A 22,754-nucleotide genomic window follows, 5' to 3' on the forward strand; every position below is an offset into this window, starting at 1 on the left:
GTAATTTTTCACATTAGATCCCAATTGTTATTCCTTCACTCTTATCTTTCAGTTCCCACCGTCCCTCCCTCTTCTGCCCTATTCTCCTCCCCTAGACCTCTGATTAGGGGCCCTCCTCCTCCACCATTTGATCACAGTCTATCAGGTCTCATCAGGGTAGCCTGCATCCCCTTCTTTTATGTGCCCCCAAGGCCACCCCGCAAGGGGAGTGATCAAATCAAAGGCACCAGAGCTCATGTCAAAGGCAGTCTCCTCTCCTCCCTCCCCACACACATGGAGCACGAGTGTCCATCAGCTACATCTGGACGGGGGCTAAGTACTTTACATGCATCAAGCACTGTTCTTGGTTATCCATCAATTTGTGCTGGCCTCCTAGGTCCAGATCCGCTGGCCTTGGTGATCTGCCTGTGGAGCTCATGACCCCTTCAGGTCCTTCCCACCTTATTTTCTGAATTAAAATATAATTACATCATTTCCCCTTCCCTTTTTCCTTCCTCCAATCCTTCCATGTGCCCTTCAAGTCATGACTTTTCTCTTTACTGTTACATGCATATAAAAATGTATTAATATATAAATACAACTCATGAGTCCATTTAATGTTATATGTATGCACAGGATATCAGAGCTGACCATCTGATACTGAATAACCAATTAAGGAATTCATCCCCCAGGAAGACTAATTCTCCTGCTCTCAGAATTCCTTAGTTGCCTACTGTTCTTTGTTTAGGAGTATGAGATTTCCCCCCTTCCACATTAGCAGTCTATTACTGTTGTTTCTAGTTCATGCCTTGTTTAGGCAACCATATTTTTAAAGTATAGTGCTTGAAGCTTCACTGGCATTTCTAGAAAATACAATCTCACAGCAGCTTTGGGGTCCTGTGGCTAAAAAGAAGCAACTGAAAGAAGAAGTTAATTGTGGCTTCTGGTGTAAGGGACATGGTGGTAGACAGCTCTATCAAAAAGCAGGAAGTAGCCGGGCGTGGTGGCACACGCCTGTAATCCCAGCACTCGGGAGGCAGAGGCAGGCGGATCGCTGTGAGTTCGAGGGCAGCCTGGTCTACAAAGCGAGTCCAGGACAGTCAGGGCTACACAGAGAAACCCTGTCTTGAAAAAAAAAAAAAAAGCAGGAAGTAGCTGGACCAAGAAGTCTGTACTTCTTTTATGAACTGTTCATTGCCCAAATGACTGGATTATTTAGTCCTCTTTTGGTGTTTGATGGTTTGAGTTCTTTATATATTCAGCAATTACTCCTCCTCCTATTGGCTGTTTCTTCATTCTATTGTTTCCTTTGCTGTACATAGCATTTTGATTTCATGCCATCTAATTTGTCAACTTTGGTGCTTATTCCTTGAGCTTGTCCCTCTCAGAAAATTGCTGTCTTTGCCTAGATCTTGAAATATCTTTCCTGTGTTTTCCTCTAGTACTTCTAAGTTTCAGCTCTTCGTTTTATTCACATGGATAATCAGTTTTCCACATAATGAAAATGCTGTCTTTTTTATTTGGTTTGGTTTGGTTTGTTTTAATGATATGTATTTAGCACCTTTGTTAGGAATAAGATGGCCACAGCTGTCTCGGTGGTCTCTATGGATACCACACTAGTTGATGTTGACCACGTTCAGGGTATAATTTTAAATGAGGTTTTACTACACCTCCATTTCCCCCTTTACCTCAAGTTGCTCTGACTTTTCAGTATCTTTTTGGCTTCCATATCAATTGTAGGAATTTTTCTTCTAGTTCTGCAAGAAATATGAATGGAATTTTGACGGCTATTACATAAATCTTTAATTACTTTTGGAAGTAACTTTATTTTTACAATAAAATGGGCCATCTGAAACAAAGGACTTTCTATCTTCTACTGTCTTTTTCAACTTATATTCAGTGTTTTATAGTTTTCACAAAATCCACTCACTGCTAAAGCTTATAATACTTGTAATAACACTAAAAAGCTTTTAGTCAGCTCTTTCACTCCCCATAGCATCTGAAAAAAGGGATTCCTTCTTACTTCTGAAAGAATACTTTTGAAGTATTTAGAAAGTATTTGAAGAAACATTTTTATGTTTCGTATAAACACTCTACGCATTAAATACTATAACTCCAAAGAACTTAAAGGCTCTATCTATCAGTATCAACATTAAAAAGAAACTAACATTAGCATAGCCACGTTAAAGTAATTAAGAGGACGAATTATTTGTGTAAATAAGTGTAAATCCAAAGGTAGTACCAACTTTACACTTAGCTCAGGTGATGTGCAGAACACCAAGACTGACAGCCTCAGTGGAGATAAAATATTGTATTTTTAAAAACTAAGAAGAAGCCAAGCACAGTGGCGTACTCCTATAATCCCAGCACTTGGGAAGGCGGAGGCAGGCAGATCTCTTTGAGTTTGAGGCCAACCTAATCTACAAAGTGAGTGCAGGACAGAGGACAGACAAGGTTACACAGAGAAACCCTGTCATGGGGGGTGGGGAGGGGGGGAGGAACTAAGAAGAATAACAGTATTTCACATTTTTTGGTTTTTCTGTTTTTGTTTTTGAGGGTTTTTCTTTTTTGCAAATATTTTTAAAGACATGGCTTAAGAGAACACAGGCTGACAAAAGTATATAGTTTTATATTTAATCTGCTATGAACATATGCTGTTCTAATTGACATATACAAAAAGAACTCTGGCCCTGCAGAGACATAAAATTAGGTGAAGAAAAAAACCCAAATGAAGATCTCACAAACGCCATGAAAGTATTTCTGGAAATACCTCACAGTGTACTTAAGAAGTACTGCTTTAGAAATTATTATGGAATCGCTTATTGAAGTTTAACTCCAATACAAGCTAATCTTCAATAATCTTTTTTAAAATGTCAAAGTTTATACAGCTCAGTTCAAAAAAGACAAAGAACTACAGACAATTGAGTAATGCTAGGAGCAGGAGTCATAGTCTTTCCCCATGGACGAGCACAACTGGTTGCCCAAATCTTAGCCAGGCCTGAAATCACATGCATACAAAGAAAAAAGGAGGTCATGGGGGGGGGGGGAGCACACAGGTGGCTTAGAGGGAAGAAAAAAAGGAAGGATGATGTAATTATATTATAATCTCAAAAATTTTTAAAGATAAACCACTAACTTAAACTGAAAAGTAAATGCAAATAGTTCTAGTTATAACATCACATTCAAGAGAAAACTGGGTGGCATATGGACATCTCTCTAAGTTACTTTTCTATTTCTGTGACAAAATGCCATGACCAAAGCAACTTATCTCTGAAAAGTATTTAATTGGGTTTATGGTTTCAGAAGTTAGCTTACGATGGTGAGCAAAAGCACTGGGGCGCAAAGCATGGTGGTAGGACCAGCTGAGAGCTCACATCTTGATCTGCAAGTAGGAGACAGAACACCTAAAATGGCACAAGCCTTTTGAAAAATCAAAGCCAAAAGCCAGACACGGTGGCACAGACCTTTGATCCCAGCACTCAGGGAGACAAAGTTTGAAGCCAGCATTGTCTACAAAGGGAGTCCAGGTCAGCAAAGGCTACAGAGAACCCATATCTTGAAAAACCAAAAAAAGAGGGAGTGGGAGAGAGGAAGAGAGGGACAGGGAGAAGGAGAGGAGGGAAGGGGGACAGGGGGAGAGGGAGAGGGGAAGGGGAAAGAGGGAGAGGGGAAGAGGGGAATAGGAAGAGATAGAGAAAGAGAGGCGGGGAGGAAGAGAAGAAAAATCAAAGCCCACTCCCTCCAACAAGGCCACACCTCCTAATCCTTTAAACTACTGAGAAGCCTAAAGCAAAACTCCAAAACTCCATATAGCTTTATACCAATTCACATACAAAGGCCAGTGCTTCCTTAGGCCACCAGTTTACTGACATTCTACTTAACTACAAAAGAAACTAAGAGACAATGCCTCCCCTCAACAGGAACTAAACTGAGCTAGAAAAGGCTAGGGAGCATTTTGTCATGCCAAGAAGGGGAATCATTCTGTAGACTTAATATAAAGGGCAAGGGCTGGAGAGAAAGCTCAGTTTATGTGGCATGCTTGCCTAGCACTCAAGAAACCTAGTGTCACGGACCTGAAGGAGGGAGTAGGGACAGGAGGATCAGAAAGTTAAGGACATCTTCCTCTCAACCAGTCTGAGCTACAAAGAGACCTCCCCCTTCAAAAAACCTGACATCCAAGCCGGGCGTGGTGGCGCACGCCTTTAATCCCAGCACTCGGGAGGCAGAGGCAGGTGGATCGCTGTGAGTTCGAGGCCAGCCTGGTCTACAAAGTGAGTCCAGGATGGCCAAGGCTACACAGAGAAACCTTGTCTCGAAAAACCAAAAAAAAAAAAAAAAAAAAAAAAAAAAAAAAACCTGACATCCAAGTTTTCTAATACTTCTTCCAAAATCGTTTTGAAAATATTTTAACCGAAATTGAGACCAGCCTGATATTCATCAGATAAAGGCACTTTCATTGAAGCCTACAATATGAATTAATTTTCTGGAAAAAGCATGGAGCTAACTGACTACCACAAGTTGTCCTCTAACTGACCTACCCACCCACAAAATTTCTTTTTAAAGTTTTCTTTGTTTTTAGGACTAGAGAAATGGTTCAGCAGTTAAAAGCACTTGCTGTTCTTCCTGAAGACTACAGTTCAACTGACAGTATCTACACCACCAGTCACAGCCAGCTAGATCTAGATCCCTCTCCTGGCTTCCAGTGGCACCACATGGTGCAAAGACATACATGCAAGGAAAACATTTGTATGCATAAAGTACTATTTTTAATTTAATTTAAAAATCATAGACAGGAGCTGGGCGATGGTGGCGCACGCCTTTAATCCTAGCACTTGGGAGGCAGAGGCTGGTGGATCGCTGTGAGTTCAAAGCCAGCCTGGACTACAAAGTGAGTCTAGGCCAGCTAAGGCTACACAGAGAAACCCAGTCTTGAAAAACAAAAACAAAACAAACAAACAAAAAAATCATATAGTTTTCAGCTCAAAAAAAAAATCTCAAGACTAAGGATATTAATCTTTAATTTCTTCTGAGAAAACAGATGTTCTGCCAAATTGGAACTACAAATCAAATTACAAGAAGGCATTTGACTAATTTGTCAAACACGGTAAAAAAAAAAATGTATTTAGGAATTACTGAAGAATGAAAGAGCTATAGTAAAAATATATTCATCCCTAAGACAATGCTTTAGCCAAAGAAGTCTGGTTGCTGTCTTTTAAGTACTATATCCTCTTTCTAGCCCATTCAATACTAAACTAAGCTGTTAACCTTTCCTTGAAACAGTCTAGTGGTAGGGAGAGGAAAGAAAAAGGGGAGGAGGAGAAGAAGAAACAGCATATGAACTCCAAAATAACTGGGATTTTAAGGTTCCTTGTCTGGGGTTATTTTTACTTTATTCACTAGGTCTGTACTACTCCTGGGTTGGCATCTTGCTTCTCTAGGGAGCAGCCTTCACATAAGCCTCCAGAGATAGTCCAGATGCAAACTCTAGCAGAGTAAACCAGGCAGTGTCTGTCTGTGAGCGCCTCTCTCTTCACCTATCCTCTCCTCGCCTTCTTCCTTCCTCCTCCCTCCTACTCCCCAGGACCTCAAACTTTGGAATTTACTCTGTTGGCCTCTGCCCCTTCCCCGCACTCCCAGATTTCTGGGGTTAAAGATGTGAGCCACCAAGGACACCACATTTACAATCTTTAAAAATCAGACACAGCAAGTCTCAAAGTGTATGTTACTGTGTTTAGAACAACAAATAAATTATCTCCTGATCAGCATGTTTACACCTGTTAGATTTTTAATCACCCATTTTTTTCTATTTGTAATGAATGATTTCACTAAAAATTTAGTAATTTTCATGTCAATTTTTGAAGAAAATAACTGGCAAGTAGCAGGGGAAGTACAGAAATAGCAGGGTGTAGAAATCCTGTGAAACTCGAGCCCAGGCTACAGCTTATACTGATACACTGTCACCCGTCACTTCTTAGAAAACATGGAAAATGAGAGAACTCACTGGCCATGATAGAATGAGTACCATAAAACAACTTTACCTGAACTGCTACACTTAAAGAAAGTATACGGCCCAGCTTTCAAGCATCTATACTTTGATAGAGTTTTCAGCATCAACATGAGTCAACCAACTCCTAATTAGAATAAATATGTACCCACACAGAAACCACATAAGAAAAAATGTTCACTACAGATTTATATAATCAAAAAATATATAACAACCTAATAGTTAGAACAAAATGGTGATATAACCATGGGACAGACCACACAGCAAACTGAATTTTGGTCATTTTAAAAAACGGAAAAACTGTCAGGTGTGGTGGCACGTGTCTTTAATCCCAGCACACAGGAGGCGGAGGCAGACAGATCTCTGTGAGGCCAGCCTGGTCTACAGCAAGTCCAGGAACAGCCACACAGGTCCTGAAAGTGCACACTTTCCCTTTCCATTCCAAAGCATTCGGGGATGTTCTATTCTTACTATGCAGTGATTAACTTTTAAAAATGAAGAAAAGTATCTAATTTTTCTTTAAAATTATTTACCTGCTATGGATTAGGCATCTCGACTGGAAGTGAAAATTTAATCCCCACTGTGAAGGATTATGAGGAGGAGCCAAACGGGCCTTTTAGGTGACTACATTCAGGTGAGGCACATCCAACAGCATAAAAAGCTTTTTGTCCTATGACCTCCTACTAAAATGCAATCTTAGCCTATCTGAACCAAGCCAAATGTTTCAGAAAACAAGTTATTATATAAATATCAATTCTATTTCTAACTACTAGTAACAGTTGCAAACTGAAATTTTTAAATGCTAGTTATAAGACATAGGAAAAAATCTAACCTTTAAAAATTCTGAAACCTTTGAAATCTAACCAGAGAAAACTATAAAATATTGCTTGTATGTAAGTAAAATATCTCAGAAGGGTGCAATAAGTCTCAAACTTATTACATGGCTTACAAACAGAAATTTAAAATAAGTTTTTTCTTGGTCCAGAAATCATCAGTTGTATGTACACTGTCTTCAGTAGTTTTATGTTTACTTGACACAAGCTAGATCTGGGTGCAGGCAGGCAAGCCTGTAGGGCTTTTTTCTTAATTAATGATTAATGAGAGGGGTCCAATGGCATTGTAGGCGGGGACCTCCCTGAGCTGCTGGCCTTGTGTTCTACGATAAAATAGGTGGAGCAAGGTAGTAAGCAGCACTCCTCCATGACCTCTGCTCATTAGCTCCTGCCTCCAGCCACCAGGTTTAGTTCCTGCCTTGGCTTCCCTCAACAAACAGTGATTCAGGATAGGTAAGCGAAATAAACCCTTTCCTCCCTAATTTGTGTTTCATCATGCTGTTTCGTCACAGCAATAGTAACCCTAAGGCATATACTAAAGAGAATTGCTCTCCTCACAGAAAGGAGGAGGTAGGAGGGTAATAAACCTGGTAAGAAAGGCTCTTCACCCACTTCATCTCATTCATTCTCTCTGCAATGAAAGGAGGAAGAAAAAAACAAAACACAAAAAACAAAAAAAACCTCAGTAAACTGTTCATGCTTGACTTACCCATTTTCAACATGGATGTACCAAACAAGGTAATATATCCATTTTGTGGTTTATGGGTAAAATAATTTTATTTGAGAAGTACTATGAGCTAATCAAAGTGCTGAAACACATAAATTAATTACACAGTATTAAGTATCCCATCAACTAAAATTAATCAAATTAGAAATTATTACTTTTGGGGCTGAAGAGATGGGCCCATAGTTAAGGACGCAGGTGCAATTCCCAACACCTATATGGCAGCTCACAACTGTCTGTAACTCCAGGAAATCTGACACCCTCAGACATACATACATGCAGGCAAAACACAAATATACATTAAATAAATAAAAATAAATAAATCTAAAAAAAGTATTACTTTTGTCAAACTCTATGAACAGAGCTGTCTTGCACAAAAAACACTCAATATTTTATTCAGTAAGAATGAACTGTTCAGTGCTCTCCCTCAAAAAAAAAAAAAATTACTAATTTTAACTAAATATAAGCTTTAAATTCCTAATCTTATCCTGGCACAGTAAATAGCAAATGGAAGTAAATGCCAGCACTTTGAAAGACTGAGGCCAGCCTGCTAGGCTCAAAAGTGAAACTTTGTCCCCTAAGGGTTCTTGTAAGACGGCTAGGCAGCTAAAGGTACTTGCCACCAGCTTGATCACTTGAGTTCAACTACCAGAATCCACTCCTATGTGCTGGTGCCTGAGCGCACACATAAATGTTTAAAGTACTAAAATAAGCCTAACAAGCCGGATGTGGTGAAGCATGGCTTTTGCAGCTCGCTGAGTTCGAGGCCACCCTGGTCTACACAGAGAGTCCAGGACAGCCAGTACTCTGTTTAACACAGAAACCCTGTCTCAAAAAAACCTAAATAAATAAATAAGAAATAAGCCCGACAGTGGTGGCACACACCTTTAATGCCAGTACGTGGGTGGCAGAGACGGGTGGATCTCTGAGGCTAGCTTGATCTACAAAGTGAGTTCCAGTGCTACACAGAAAAACCCTGCCTTGGAGAAAAAAACAGTAACAACAACAAAAACTTGAAATAAAAAGAAACTGACCCAAAGAATCTATTTTTACTGCTGTTCATCTCAGCCACTCTGAAAGTTAAGGAAACACAGTGTGTATTTTAGTTTTATCCACATAAGCTTGTCACTCTAATAAGATTTTCAGCCAACAAAGTAGAAATTTCAACTAATACATTTAATACTGAAGTCTGTGTCAGACACATTGTACAAGCTGCTACCTAGAACAGGAAGACAGTTAAACTGTAAGAGGTAAAGTCTGCTTTCAACTGGCAGAGATTCCAACAATGATGCTAAAACAAGGAACAGCTAACTATTACACCTGAATTTTGCATGTGATGCATGTCAAAAGTTATGTAAGAGTAATTATGTTAGAAAGAGTCACTACTTCTAACCAGATAAATCACAGCTAAGTTTCTCAAAGAAATGCACCACACTGGACCTGTATTTTAGTACTGACACACAACACACATACATATACAAGGTATGAGGTCAGGAAGCACCACCATCCACACAAGGCTTCAGAATCAAATGTCTTCTTTTAAAGTCTGTTGCCATCATGTACTGGCTATATTCATATAAGGTTGCAGCAATAGAATACGGTCTTGAAAGCTGGTTATCCAAAGTATATTCATAGCCAGTAAGGTATACTGCCAAATAATCCTGAGTCCATTTTGTCACCTTTAACAGAACTTAGTTCACAATCATTAAAAGCACATTAATCAGCACTGAATAAGCTGTCAGTGAATTTTACTTCTTAAAATTGGAAAAAGAGGGCCAATATAAACAGATGATAGAGAATCACACAAAAAAATTAAGCTTTGCAGAAATTAGGATGCACATAATAGAAACTAGCAAGAATGAACTATAAGAAGAGTATGGGTATAGTTTTTGCTTTTTGCAATTTCTGCTTAGTCTTTATTCAAGGTGGCAAACTGACTGACTGTGCCAAGGGAGCTACTAAGCAGTAGGGGAAAGAAATATCAAGAAGAAAATCTAATCAAGGTTCAGGGATAAAAAGACCAGTGTGAGCTGGGCGGTAGTGGCACACGTCTTTAATCCCAGCACTCAGGAGGCAGAGGCAGGTGGATTGCTGAGTTCAAGGCCAGCCTGGTCTACAAAGTCCAGGACAGCCAAGGCTACGCAGAGAAACCCTGTCTCAAAAACTAAAAAAAAAAAAAAAAGACCAGTGTGCAAACACAAAAGAACAATTTTTCCATGATTTAAGAAAAAAAAAATTTAATGAAGTTTTAAAAAAAAATACTTTTTTTTCCAAGTGCTGCACTCAGTTTGGCTCTCCAGATATCTAACTCTTTGCATTTTTTAAAATATTTTATTAAATTATTCATATTACATCTCAATTGTTAGCCCATCCCTTGTATCCAATTCCTCCCTCCCTCCCGCTTTCCCCCTACTCCGCTCCCCTATGACTGTGACTGAGGGGGACTTCCTCCCCCTGAATATGCTCATAGGGTATCAAGTCTTTTCTTGGTAGGCTGCTATCCTTCCTCTGAGTGCCACCAGGCCTCCCCATCAAGGGGCGTGGTCAAAAATGGGCACCAGAGTTCATGTGTTAATAGCAAATATAAGTAAAGGAAAAAGTACCACAAACACTCTAAGGGGGTATGTCTCAAACTGTGTGTAATGCTTTTAGGACTATGTTCCTTTTCAAAAGGGTTACTGTGAAAGAAAAGTCCAATAGTTTAAAAAGTATACCAGAGTGAAAAGGAAATACTATGACACTACCATGCAGGAGCATACTAAGAAAACGCACGGCTCTGGAGCAGTGGTTCTCGACCTTCCTCATGCTGCCACCCTTTACTACCTTTCAGGTTGCTACTTCATGACTCTACTTCTGCTACTGTTGTAATACAAGTTTCTGTGCTTTCCAATGGTCTTAGGCAACCCCTGTGAAAGGGATCTCCACCCACAAACTGAGCACCACTACTCTAGAGTGCAATAGATACAGCTTGACTTTAATTATCTGAATTAATTATCTTATCTTCACACTTTAGTGCCTCACTGTCATCATCCCCAGCAAAATAGAGGTAACACTCAGCAAATAAAAAGGACTAGAAAACACCAGCAATGTATGCAAATGTTAGTGGTAGCAGGAGTAGTCAAATAAGTTATTTGTGTTTAATCAAGCAGTATTTGAGAAAGAAGGTGAGACTGTAGGCATGTCGCATTCTCTTCTAACTATACAAGGAAACAAATAATTCTCCCTAATTGTAGCAATAACGAAAGGGAGGTTCCATTGCCTAGGTCACTAAGCGAATTGAAGGGCAGAAGTGAGATCTCAATACTGACCTATGAGGTCAAGAAGTTTGCTTTCTTTCCTCTATACAACCTACCTTCACGGCAATGCATAGCAGCACAAGCAAAAACTAAGGCATTCACACGTTTACAATTAAAACTCCAAAGTCTGAACATTAGTCTGTCTCTCAATTTTATTTTCTGAAAAAGTAAAGGATGACTGTATCTTGAAGAATTCCTTCATATTAAAAAAAAATCTAATTTTATTACATTATCACATGTGGTTATAAGCCCACAAAAAATTAAATAGTGAAGGAAACTTTTTCTATTAAAAAACAACAACAGCCGGGCGTGGTGGCGCACGCCTTTAATCCCAGCACTCGGGAAGCAGAGGCAGGTGGATCGCTGTGAGTTTGAGGCCAGCCTGGTCTACAAAGTGAGTCCAGGATGGCCAAGGCTACACAGAGAGACCCTGTCTCGAAAAACCAAAAAAAAAAAAAAAAAAAACAACAACAACATCTGAAACCATGGAAAAACAGATAAAACATTTTAAGATTTATGCACAGGTTATACCTTTCTGAAAAGGACTCTAACACCAGAAATAATCTCAAGAATTTACAAATGAGTTTACCTGAAATTAAGAGGCATAGCAAAGGAAAAAATTTACCGGAGTGAAGAGACAACCTAGAGAATGGGTGGGCAGACAGGGTGGGGGTGGGGGGCAGGCACAGTAGGGCACACCTTTAATCTCAGCACTGAGGAAGGCAGAGGCAGTGGACCACTAACAGAGGACAGAATGGGGGGGGGGGGGGGGGGGGACGGGGACAACAGAGACAACCGACGGTGCAGGAGATCTTCAGTAGGGGAGATGGCAAAAACAGAGAGTAATGGAATACATAACATGAACACAGAAAGGAAGACTATTGAGAGGAGGAAAGGAGAAAGCAATATAGAGAGAGTGGGGTTAAGGCTACAGTTAGAGAGAGGGATAAATAGAAACAAATATAATTATACATATATGGAAATCCTATAACAAAACCCATTATTTTATATGCTAACTTAAAAAAAATAAAGTTGAATCATCATGACAAAGCTCCTATGGGGAGGGGGAGGGGTTTATAATTTCACAGTACCAAAAAGGCTTAATTAAAAGTCTGGGGCTGGAGAAATGGCTCAGTGGTTAAGAGCACACAGCCTGCTCTTCCAGAGGTCTTGAGTTCAATTCCCAGCAACCACATGGTGGCTCACAACCATCTATAATGTTATCTGATACCCTCTTCTGCAGATAAAGCACTCATATACAAAAAATAAATCTTTAAAAAAAAAAAAGAGCAAAAGTCTGAAAAGCAAATAGTTGAATTCAAAAGAAATGAATTCTAAGTATTGGGAGGAAATTTTAATAGCTAAATTTTCAATGATTTGTGAAAAAAAAGAACAGAACAATTTAAAATTGAATAATCAGATGCATATATTTGTCGTTTGGGCTGAAAATGCAACCAGGTTTTCCCACCCTACCTCACTCTCATCACTCTCAAACCACATCTGCCCTTCACTGGCTTCTACAAAAAGCTTCAGTCACAAAAAATTATTAACTTGACTCAACAAAGTCCTGTGTGATCTGGTTCCTCTCCCATCCCTAACCATTGGAATTCTTCCTTTCCTCTTTCAATTTCTCCAATCTACCCCAATTCATTTTTAGGATTCATACAATCTGTTCTCCAAAACCAAGCTGAGATCTAATGATAGCCTTTCAAAAATCCCTTTCTTGACCTCCACGTAATGCATTTCCAAAGCATTTTAGATTTCTCCACCACACATAGTACTATAAATACTTGTTCAGCATGTCTTCCCTAACAAATGAAAACAGTTATTTCACGCCTTGCTCAACACTATTTCCCACACTGATTAGCACATCGTAAGTGAAGTACTCAAAAGTTTGCTAATAGAAAAAAAGGAAAGAAAAAAAAAAGAAACCATGTGATACTTCACTACCATGAATTGCTAAAAACTATAAAGATCGTTCATATAGACCTTCCTCAAACGGTATGTATTTTATTAATTGCTTGCCAAAACTACACACAAATAAGAAATATATATATATATATATATATATATATATATATATATATATATATATATATATTTAAATAACCCAACATTAGAAACCAGAGGTGGTAATTAAGCTTTTTTAAGTCACCACCTAGAAGAATAAAAAAACACCTACAAATTTAAAAAAAAAAAAAAAAAAAGAGTAGAAGCTAAATTTTACAACAATATACATTAGAAAAGGCCACTGTGTAGACTTTTATTAGCAGTAACTGTTTTATTGTAATCAGGGAAAGTAGCAGTCATCTGAGTAGTTGCTACAATAAATGTGCTTTTTTTTTTTTTTTTTCAAATTAAAAAAAAGTTAAAGCCAGGTGTGGTGGCACAGGCCTTTAATCCCAGCACTGGGGAGGCAGAGGCAGGTGGATCACTGTGCGTTTGAGGACAGCCTGATCTACAAAGTGAGTCTAGGACAGCCAAGGCTACACAGAGAAACCCGTCTCAAAACCAAAAGAAAAAAGAAAAAAGAAAGAAAGAAAAAGTTAGAAGCGTATACACTAAGTATATATGCTTTACGTTAGTAAAAAAAACACGAAATGACAGTAAAGTTGATCTGAAACTAGGTAATTAGACACTGGGTAATATTCTAATATTTTCCTTACATATACTCACTATTTCTCAGACTTTACAGACAGAAAAACAGCATTGAGTTATGTGAGTTATCCAATGATGTCATGCAATGTGTCAGTGAGTGGTAGTGACACAATTCAAAGCTAGTCATTAGGCTCTGGAACCCACCCTCTTACCTGTTACACATGTTACCACTAACTTTCCAATCCACTGAAAGAAATTTTTTTGCTTATTTAGAAGTGGAGGGCTTTGCATGCTGCATCTACCACCACTAGGCTACACCCTCCAGATCCCTAACACAGAACTTCTCTCTACTCCATTCCGGTCAACTTTGCTAAGACCACCAATGGCTGGCCACTTTGCCAAATCTGCGAGCTCTGAATCTCTGCATCAGTCTGTGGAATCCCATAAAGTTAGTAAGTCCCTGCTTTTGCCATACCTCCTACCCCAACCTGTCGATTCGGTATCTACACGCTGTTCTCAGGGAATCTCACGCAATTCCATGGCTTCAACTCTATTCACATGACTCTATGTCTCTAGTTCTGGCTCCAGTTCTAGACTCCAATATCCAACTTTACTTAAAATGAATAACTAAATATGTCACATTTAATCACACCAGCACACCAGCCAGCACTCCATTCCCCCACGCGCATTGCCCTTGGCCTTCTACATACATAACCCATGGAGCTGGTAAAGCTACCTTTGGGGCACCATCCCTGAGTTTCCTTTTCCTAGCTGCCATATCCACTCCATCAGGAAGTTCTATCAGGCCTGCTTGTGAAGTACATCTGGTTCCATTCCCACCATCATTCCATATCCACACAGTCTCTGCCTACAGTGCCTTTAAAATAGGCTCCCTTCATTTAACTCTTATCCCTTAAGCCTTCACAAAACACGGATCTAAACTCCAATCAGTCCTGGCCTGCTTTAAATAACCTTTCTATTATGTGTTAAATAAAAATCTTAATTTCTGACCCGACCTAAAAGCTTCCATATGATTCGGCCCTGGTTACTATTACCTTCATGTCTTCCCACTCTCTTCCCTATTTCTCTTTTTTTGGACAAACCAAAAACTCGGTAGATGTCTTCCACCCAGCCTCTGCACCACACTGCATTCTGCAAACAAGCCTTTCCTCAAACGCAGAAGGGCTCTTCTCCTCTAAGCTTTATTAAATATTACTTGCTCAAACAGCTTCACTGACCACCAAGTGCTGCTGAAGCGTCCCTAACCGTGTTTACATGATTGTCTACTATCATAATAGTCATAACTGGTCAAAGAAATAGCATCTTTTTTGTTTTGTTTTGTTTTTTCGAGACAGCGTCTCTCTGTGTTAGCCTTGGCTGTCCTGGACTCACTTTGTAGACCAGGCTGGCCTCAAACTCACAGCGATCCGCCCGTCTCTGCCTCCCAAGTGCAAAGAAATAGCATCTTATTGCTTTTTTTTTTTTTTTTTTTTTTTTTTTTTTTTTGAAACAGGGTTTCTCTGTGTAGCCTTGGCTGTCCTGGACTCACTTTGTAGACCAGGCTGGCCTCGAACTCACAGCGATCCGCCTGCCTCTGCCTCCCGAGTGCTGGAAGTAAAGGCGTGCGCCACCACGCCCGGCCTTGCATCTTGTTAGCTGGAAATTTTAAACACCAGTCCCAAAGCTTCCCACAGTACACAGCAAAAAATACATGCATTGTCTGTTGCTGCACTTTAAGTTGTTACTGAAAATCAACAATGCAGCCCGGCGGTGGTGGCGCACGCCTTTAATCCCAGCACTTGGGAGGCCGAGGCAGGCAGGATCTCCATGAGTTCGAGGCCAGCCTGGTCTACAAAGTGAGTCCAGGACAGCCAAGGCTACACAGAGAAACCCTGTCTCGAAAAAAAAAAAAAAGAACAGAAAATCAACGATGCAGAAAATAAATTTATCTATGATAAAAACATCCTTAAATATATCCATAGGACATTGCTAAAATTTTTCAATCTAAGACATTCCAACAGTTGAACAGTTCCACGAACTACTGAATTCTTCCTTAAACTGCTAAATATTCCATATGGATAGTGGCTTTGGCTCTCTCTCTCTCTCTCTCTCTCTCTCTCTCTCTCTCTCTCTCTCTCTCTCTCTCCCACCCCCCCCCACGTGAGCGAGGTGTAAGTGGAAAGGGAGGCTTTACAGTGCTTAGCACCTGTTAACATCTTCAATCAGTTAAGAAGGTGCGTGTGAGCCAGCCACCACATGGAAGACGTGGCCTTTCTCTAAGGGATTGTAAGTGAAACAAGTTTAAACTCGAACTACCCTAATCCCTAATAAAAAGCCACTCACTTCGTTTAAGGAAACACTGCAAAATAACCTATGGCCAAAGATATGCTAGCATTCCTGAAAAGCAAAAAAATCCGATTTGGAGGGCCTCAGAAAACCGAAGTATATGGGGAAGTTTAGTGTCAGTCTACATACATGTAACGGGGAAACAAAAGCAGTAAGACACCGGTTCAAAGATCAGTTCAACGATTTAAATAAAGCACGGTTCCAGCTTGGTCTATCTTGATCGTGGACGCGAAGGTGGATGAAGAGCTAAGACAGAGCCCAGGACGACTCCTGCTCTTCGCTTTGGCCTCCACCACAGGCACTTTGAGTAAACTGCACGGATCTTGTGCGCCCGCCTATCCACCACCGCCACCCCCTGCAAGAACAGCTCCCCAGGGTACTCACATGGGCTCGAGGGTCTTGCTGAGCCAGGACTTGAGTGCCTCGAAGTTTTCAATGATCATCTTAGAAACCATCCACGGCGGCCCCGAGGCAGGCCGGTCACACTCCTGAGCTCGCCCAGGTCGCAGCCGCCACCACCGCCGCCGCCGCCCCCTCCTCCGCGCGCCGTCCGCGTGGGCCGCGGTGGGAGGTGCCGGTGGCAGGTTCCCGCGAGCCGCGGTCGGCGAGCAGCACGGCGGAGCCGCCGCAGGCCACGCGCCCACCTGGTACCGGGAGCTTCCCCTGTGCGGACCCCCGGCCCAGGCTGAAAGCAGCAACCGTTTGCCCGGGCCCTCCCCCCCCTTGCCCGGCTCCCCCAGTGAATCTTCCCGAAGGAGAGCCGAGCGCGCTTAGACCCGGGCTTTTCTTTCAGCTTTGGGACTAGGTGCTTGTTGGCAACGCGGCAGAGAAGGAGTGAAGAAAGCGAAAACGAAGGGCCGCTCAATGGGGACGGTCCGGGGGTCTTCCCGGCCTCCAGCACCCCCAAGAAGATGGCTGCCAGAAATCTCGCGAGAGGTAATTGAAGTCTCGCGGTGAGTCCCAGAGCATGCTGGGAAGAAACGCAAGTTCGGCAGAGAGTGCACCGAGCAAGTACCATAGTGTGTTTTGTTCTTGTGTGGGGTGAGGCCTTATCCCCGTTTTGCTCATCGGCCCTCGTAGTGAATAACCACACGCGCTGTCTTATTTCACAAGGATGCGAAGGCCGCAGACTCCCAGACCTTGTCCTCCAAGAGGATTGTGCTTGTGCGCACGAAGAGCCCCTTGAGGAGGCCGCAATCTGTTTGCAGGTGTCCTGCACTGTGCAACCTGCCTTAGTTTTCTGAGCACCCTCCCGGTACAATGAATAATCCCAGACTGGTCTTCTCTAACTCGCTGAGACCTGCAGAGGATTAATGTCCTTATCCAAAAGTACATGACTTCTTTGGCCGGTAGATTCCCCCAAACAAGAGGAGTTAACCTTGATGATTTTCAACCTAGCTAAAGACAATTTTGTTACGTTTTAAATTCTGTTCATTTAGAAACTATTCGACACTTTTCTCCAAGTAATTACAATGTAACAAAACAGAGCACTCAAGCTAGCATCCTATGTATCATGGGCGCTCCAACAAGTTTGACTATTATATAACGTTATTAGGAGACTAGCACAGACTCTAAAAGTCCATACACTACAACTGGGATGAAATCTAAAGACACTGTGAACCATGATTTCTTTGTTTTGTTTTGTTTTGTTTTGTTTTGTTTTGTTTGAGACAGGGCTTCTCTGTGTAGCCTTGGTTGTCCTGGACTCGCTTTGTAGACCAGGCTGGCCTCAAACTCACAACGATCCGCCTGCCTCCCGACTGCTGGGATTACAGGCGTGCGCCACCACGCCCAGCGAACCATGATTTCTTGATGAGACAGAATTTAAAATTTGCTGGAGTGGCGTGTCTAAGCATTAACTTAAGAAATTATAAAATACAAAGCTAAAAAAAAAAAAAAAAAACAAAGCTAGACATTTGTTCTAAAATGCAATATATTGACTCATTCATTAATTAGAAGCAAACAAACAAATAATCGGGATACTGATTAAAGTGATTTAGCTAACTGAAATAAGCCAGTTATGAAAAGCCTTAGGACTCCATTTATAGAGGCTGGTAGATTAGCAGGAGACACAGAATGTAGATTGGTGGTTGCCAGGAATGAAAGAGAGAGAGAAGAAAATTGGGAATTATGTCTCAGTGATACAAGGTCTCAGTTTGTAATGATAAATGAGTTCTGGGATGGATGATGTTGAGGCCTGAACAGTTCCACTACATCTAATGCCATGAAGTTGTACACATACAATTATTAAAATGTAAGCTGTGGGTTACCTGTAAATTTTGTTTCGTTTGTAAGTGATGTGTTCCTGAGAATTGTGTGTTTCTGTTTAAAGGCACATACCCAATATTTATTGTTGATTAATCAATATTGAACTTGTGTTCACTGGCACAGTAACACATGTTTAAACAAAGCCCATACAGTTCATTAATTTTTCTATGTAAAATACATCACAGCTTTCTTATATGTAGGTGCCATCAAGAGTAGCTCATTGTTGCATATGGAGAATGGGGGCATTTTAGACAGTGATATCATCAGCAAAAATGAAGAAAATAAAACACAGCACCAAGTAGACCACAAAATGGTACTTATTTCCACTTTGAATGAAAAAGAATGCAATATATCCCCTTGCCTCTTCTCAGATGAGAGCATTCACGTCATTAGACTTGAGTTTGGTTTTGTTTTTGCTTTGTTTTGTTTGTTTTTCAAGGCAAAGTTTCTCTGTTAGCCATGGCTGTCCTGGACTCCCTTTGTAGACCAGGCTGGCCTCAAACTCACAGTGCCTCTGGCTCCCACCCCACCCTACCCCGAGTGCTGGGATTAAAGGCGTGCATCACCACACCCGGCCTAGACTTGAATTTTTAACTACTCAGCCTATGGCCACAAATGTACACTGTAGACCACCATTACTATTGCTTGAGGGTTCATTAGAAAACTCATGAATATAGACTCTATAAATAATGCAAATTAGATATATTTGTTTGTTTGTTTGTTGTTGGTTTTTTGTTTTGTTTTGTTTTTTGTTTTTCTAGACAGGGTTCCTCTGTGTAGCTTTGGCTGTCCTGGACTCCCTTGTAGACCAGGCTGGCCTTGAACTCACAGCGATCTGCCAATCTGCCTGCCTCTGCCTCCCAAGTGCTGGGATTAAAGGCGTGCACCACCACACCCTGCCCTAATTAACTATATTTCTGAGTGACAAAATGAAGCCCTGTAGTCCTGGGAAATTTGCCTTCACCACTGAGCATAATACCAGTTCCTTCCTCCTCCTTCCAGAGCACAACCTCCACTGCTAGTCTGCAATTAGTCACTGCTGCTTTGTAGAGAAATGTTAATCCAGCAACAAAGCTACTCTGGCTGGAATACAGACAAGCCTTTAAATCCAAGAGGCAGAGGCAAGCAGCTCTCTGAGTTCAAGGCCAGCCAGGTATAAAGCAAGTTTTAGGGAAAAAACAAAAAAACAAAAAAAAACAAAACTTAGATCCAGCACTTCTGAGACAGACACATGCAGATTTGAGTTCCATTCAGGCAGTTTGGTTGAATCAGAGTTAAGAGGCCTTGCAGTGCAGCTGAGCACCTGTCAGTTCAGTTCATGGAATTCAGAGGCAGATTTTACCAGGTGAGTTTTACAGAAGGAAACTGAAGAAAGAACAAGTTAGACACAGCTGAAGACTGAATTAGCCAGAGAATGAGAAGGAGCCAGAAGACTAGAACAGATTGCTAGAGTTAGTTTGAAGCCAAGCAGAGAAATTCAGAAAAAAAAAAAGCTGAGAGAAAGCCAGTTTGGATCAGTCAGCTTGGCGAGGAATTTGAGCCAGAACAATTGAGTTAAACTAGCCAGCCAGAGTTCAGAAAGAACAAGAAAGCATGAGCTTATTCAGCAATAAGTTTCAGAGGCTGAAAACACTCTTTGTGGAGGCTAGAATCATCTAGGACTAGGCCTACGTTGGCAGACAGAGGCAGTAAGGCTGATGACAAGTCAGTCGAATAAAAATTACTGTGGGAAAGATTAAGCTTTGTCACAGGTGGAAGCAGTCTTGGCGGGCTTTACCCTTGGGGCACCCCGTGAATACCTTGTCACAGACTGAGTGGAGCCATCCAGGGCCTGGAATTCAGGAAGCAGACCTGGGATCCCCACCTGGGCTATTGTTTTTCTAATGGACCCTCAACGGGAGAAGGAGACCGCCCTTCCCACGCAGGTGGGGAGGAGAGAACAACAGGTTCAGCCCGGGCTTGAGCGCGTGTGGAGCAGCGAACAGGTTGGACCAGCACGTGGGCCAGAAAGACACCTAAGGACCCCTCCCGTGGAACGGATACCGGAAGGTTCACTCTTTTGTCCCTTTAACCTTTTTTCCTTCTTGTGTAAGCTAGTTGGGTTGTATAATAAAGTTTAATTGTTAAGAAACAGAACCAACAAGTTACCTTTACACTGCTCCCAAACTTTTCTTCATTAGCCATTGTTATTCTAGCTGTATCTTTATCACTTTTTCATGTCCTTTACCTTAGACTTGCCTTCAAAGATAGAAATTTGATTAATGCAGTAATAAGTGATACTCTAAGAATATTAACTGCTACCATGAACGTTTTAGTATTCAACATTTTGTTACTTCACATGTTCCAACAGTATTGGTCTTTGAAGACTCTGTCACTATTAGTGTTGCTCCTTTTGCACAAAATAACTCCACATTGCTCACATCTATTTCCTCACTGACAGCCTAGACAATGGTTTTAATCATCTTTTGCTTTCCGAATGTAAAATAGAAGTTAAATTTTTCGTTTAGTTTTCTAATTTTTCTCATCTCCAAATATGCCTGTCAAATTAATTCCCTTTTATGCTTCTTGACTTAGCATATCTGAAACAAACTAACAAAAGTTAAAGGCTATTTGCTCTACTCTAAGTAGGAAAGAAACCAAAGTAAGTGAAACTGGTTCCACCGGGCATGATAGTGATACATTTCCTACACACTTGTATCTTTTTAAGCTCTTTTGTCTTGAGTGGCTTTGTATTTCGTTATTTCGTTGCCCAGCCCCCAGGAGTGTTTTCCCTAGCCTGCTTAACTTCTTCCATTCCTCCAGTTCTCTCACAGGGTTGATGAATACAGTCTTAACACTCTGAAAAGTGCTTTAAGCATTATCAGCCTCCTTTTTTTTTTTTTTTTTTTTTTTTGGTTTTTGGAGACAGGGTTTCTCTGTGTAGCCTTGGCTGTCCTGGACTAGCTTTGTAAACCAGGCTGGCCTCGAACTCACAGAGATCTGCCTGTCAGCCTCCTTTTTATCTCTACACGCTGAACTAGTTTTTCTCTACAGTGCCCCTCAGCAGCCTGTTATTTCCATAGTGTGAGATGTTATTTATCATGCATTCTATTCGCATTTATACATAACTCAGGCTTAGACTTCCTTGTCAGTTGGCAGGTTCCTCTGTGACTACACCAATACTGTGTTACTTTACGTACTATTGTCTAATACCTCTTCTTTCTGCCTTTTTTTTTTTTTAATTCTTTCTTTTGTTTGTTTTGTTTTGTTTTTCAAGACAGGGTTTCTCTGTGTAGCCTTGGCTGTCCTAGACTTACTTTGTAGACCAGGCTGGCCTCAAACTCACAGTGATCCACCTGCCTCTGCCTCCCCAGTGCTGGGATTAAAGGCGTGTGCCACCGCCACCCAGCCCTCTGTGCTGCTTTTTACAAATGAAACCTGGCTAAATGAGAACCTTTGACCTTCCAAATATTTAGATATTGGGCTTTAGGAATATAATAGAGAATGTAGATCACCACAACAGGGTAGACAGGGAGGCTCGAGCATGGCTTTTTTTTTTTTTTTTTTTTTTTTTTTTTTAAGATATAAAATGTTTAATGATTAAGAAATGTGAGTTGGAACAGAAATTAGCCAGAACATTCCAGGCTTCTGTGATAACTTTGCAGGATGTTCCTGATCCAAATAAAAGCGAAAGATCTTTACAAAGGTGTAAGAAGTGGGAAAGTATGATGTTGGGTGGAGGAAGAGAATGGCTGTGGTCACTTTTGAGGTTAAAAAAAAGGTCACTTAGCCGGGCGTGGTGGCGCACACCTTTAATCCCAGCACTCGGGAGGCAGAGGCAGGCGGATCGCTGTGAGTTCGAGGCGAGCCTGGTCTACAAAGTGAGTCCAGGATGGCCAAGGCTACACAGAGAAACCCTGTCTCGAAAAACAAAACAAAACATACACAGAGAAACCCTGTCTCGAAAAACCAAAAAAAAAAAAAAAAAAGAGCAAGAAAAACAAAACAAAACAAACAAAAAAAGTCACTTAAGTTTTCTTTGGACTAGGATATGGTGAGAAGCTATTGAAGGGTTTTCAGTATTGCAGGGCAAATTACAGCCATGAGAACACCTGTGCCTACTACTCAGCATTTATTTTTGACAATTTCAACATAAATAAAATGAGAGACCAGACAAACTGGTCTTTAGCATAATAATATCAGAGGTGTTGCTTACCTAGAAATAATATCAAGGGCATATTAATAGAATGTTTTTCTTTTTCTTCTCACTTTTTTAATTTAATTTTTATTTTTGGTATTATAATTTAATTGAAATATTTTCTCTTCTCTTTCCTCCTTCCACGCCCTCTAATAAACTCTTCCTGCTCTCCTTAAAATTCACAACCTTTTTTTTTTTTCTCGAGACAGGGTTTCTCTGTGTAGCCTTGGCTGTCCTGAACTCACTTTGTAAACTAGGCTGGCCTCGAACTCACAGCAATCAGGCTGCCTCTGCCTTCCGAGTGCTGGGATTAAAGGTGTGTGCCATCGTGCCTGGCGGAAATATATTTTCTTTTTTTTTTTTTTTTTTTTTTTTTTTGGTTTTTCAAGACAGGGTTTCTCTGTGTAGCCTTGGCCATCCTGAACTCACTTTGTAGACCAGGCTGGCCTCGAACTCACAGCGATCCGCCTGCCTCTGCCTCCCAAGTGCTGGGATTAAAGGCGTGCGCCACCACGCCCGGCTGGAAATA

General features: G+C 41.0%; 1 protein-coding gene across 7 annotated transcripts in view; it reads right to left on the minus strand.

Moving 5' to 3' along the window:
* The window catches only part of Rbm26 (RNA binding motif protein 26), a 69,562-nt gene extending 53,258 nt beyond the window's left edge, over positions 1-16,304 (minus strand). For all 7 annotated transcript variants that reach the window (XM_051160944.1, XM_051160942.1, XM_051160941.1 and 4 more), the window contains exon 1: positions 16,165-16,304. In XM_051160944.1, coding sequence (XP_051016901.1) covers positions 16,165-16,235 — 71 coding nt within the window. In that variant the 5' untranslated portion in view covers positions 16,236-16,304. The remainder of the gene's footprint in view (positions 1-16,164) is intronic.
* Positions 16,305-22,754: the final 6,450 nt, after the last annotated feature.

Source organism: Acomys russatus, chromosome 18 (genome assembly GCF_903995435.1).
Source record: "Acomys russatus chromosome 18, mAcoRus1.1, whole genome shotgun sequence".
In the NCBI taxonomy this organism is placed as follows: Eukaryota; Metazoa; Chordata; class Mammalia; order Rodentia; family Muridae; genus Acomys; species Acomys russatus.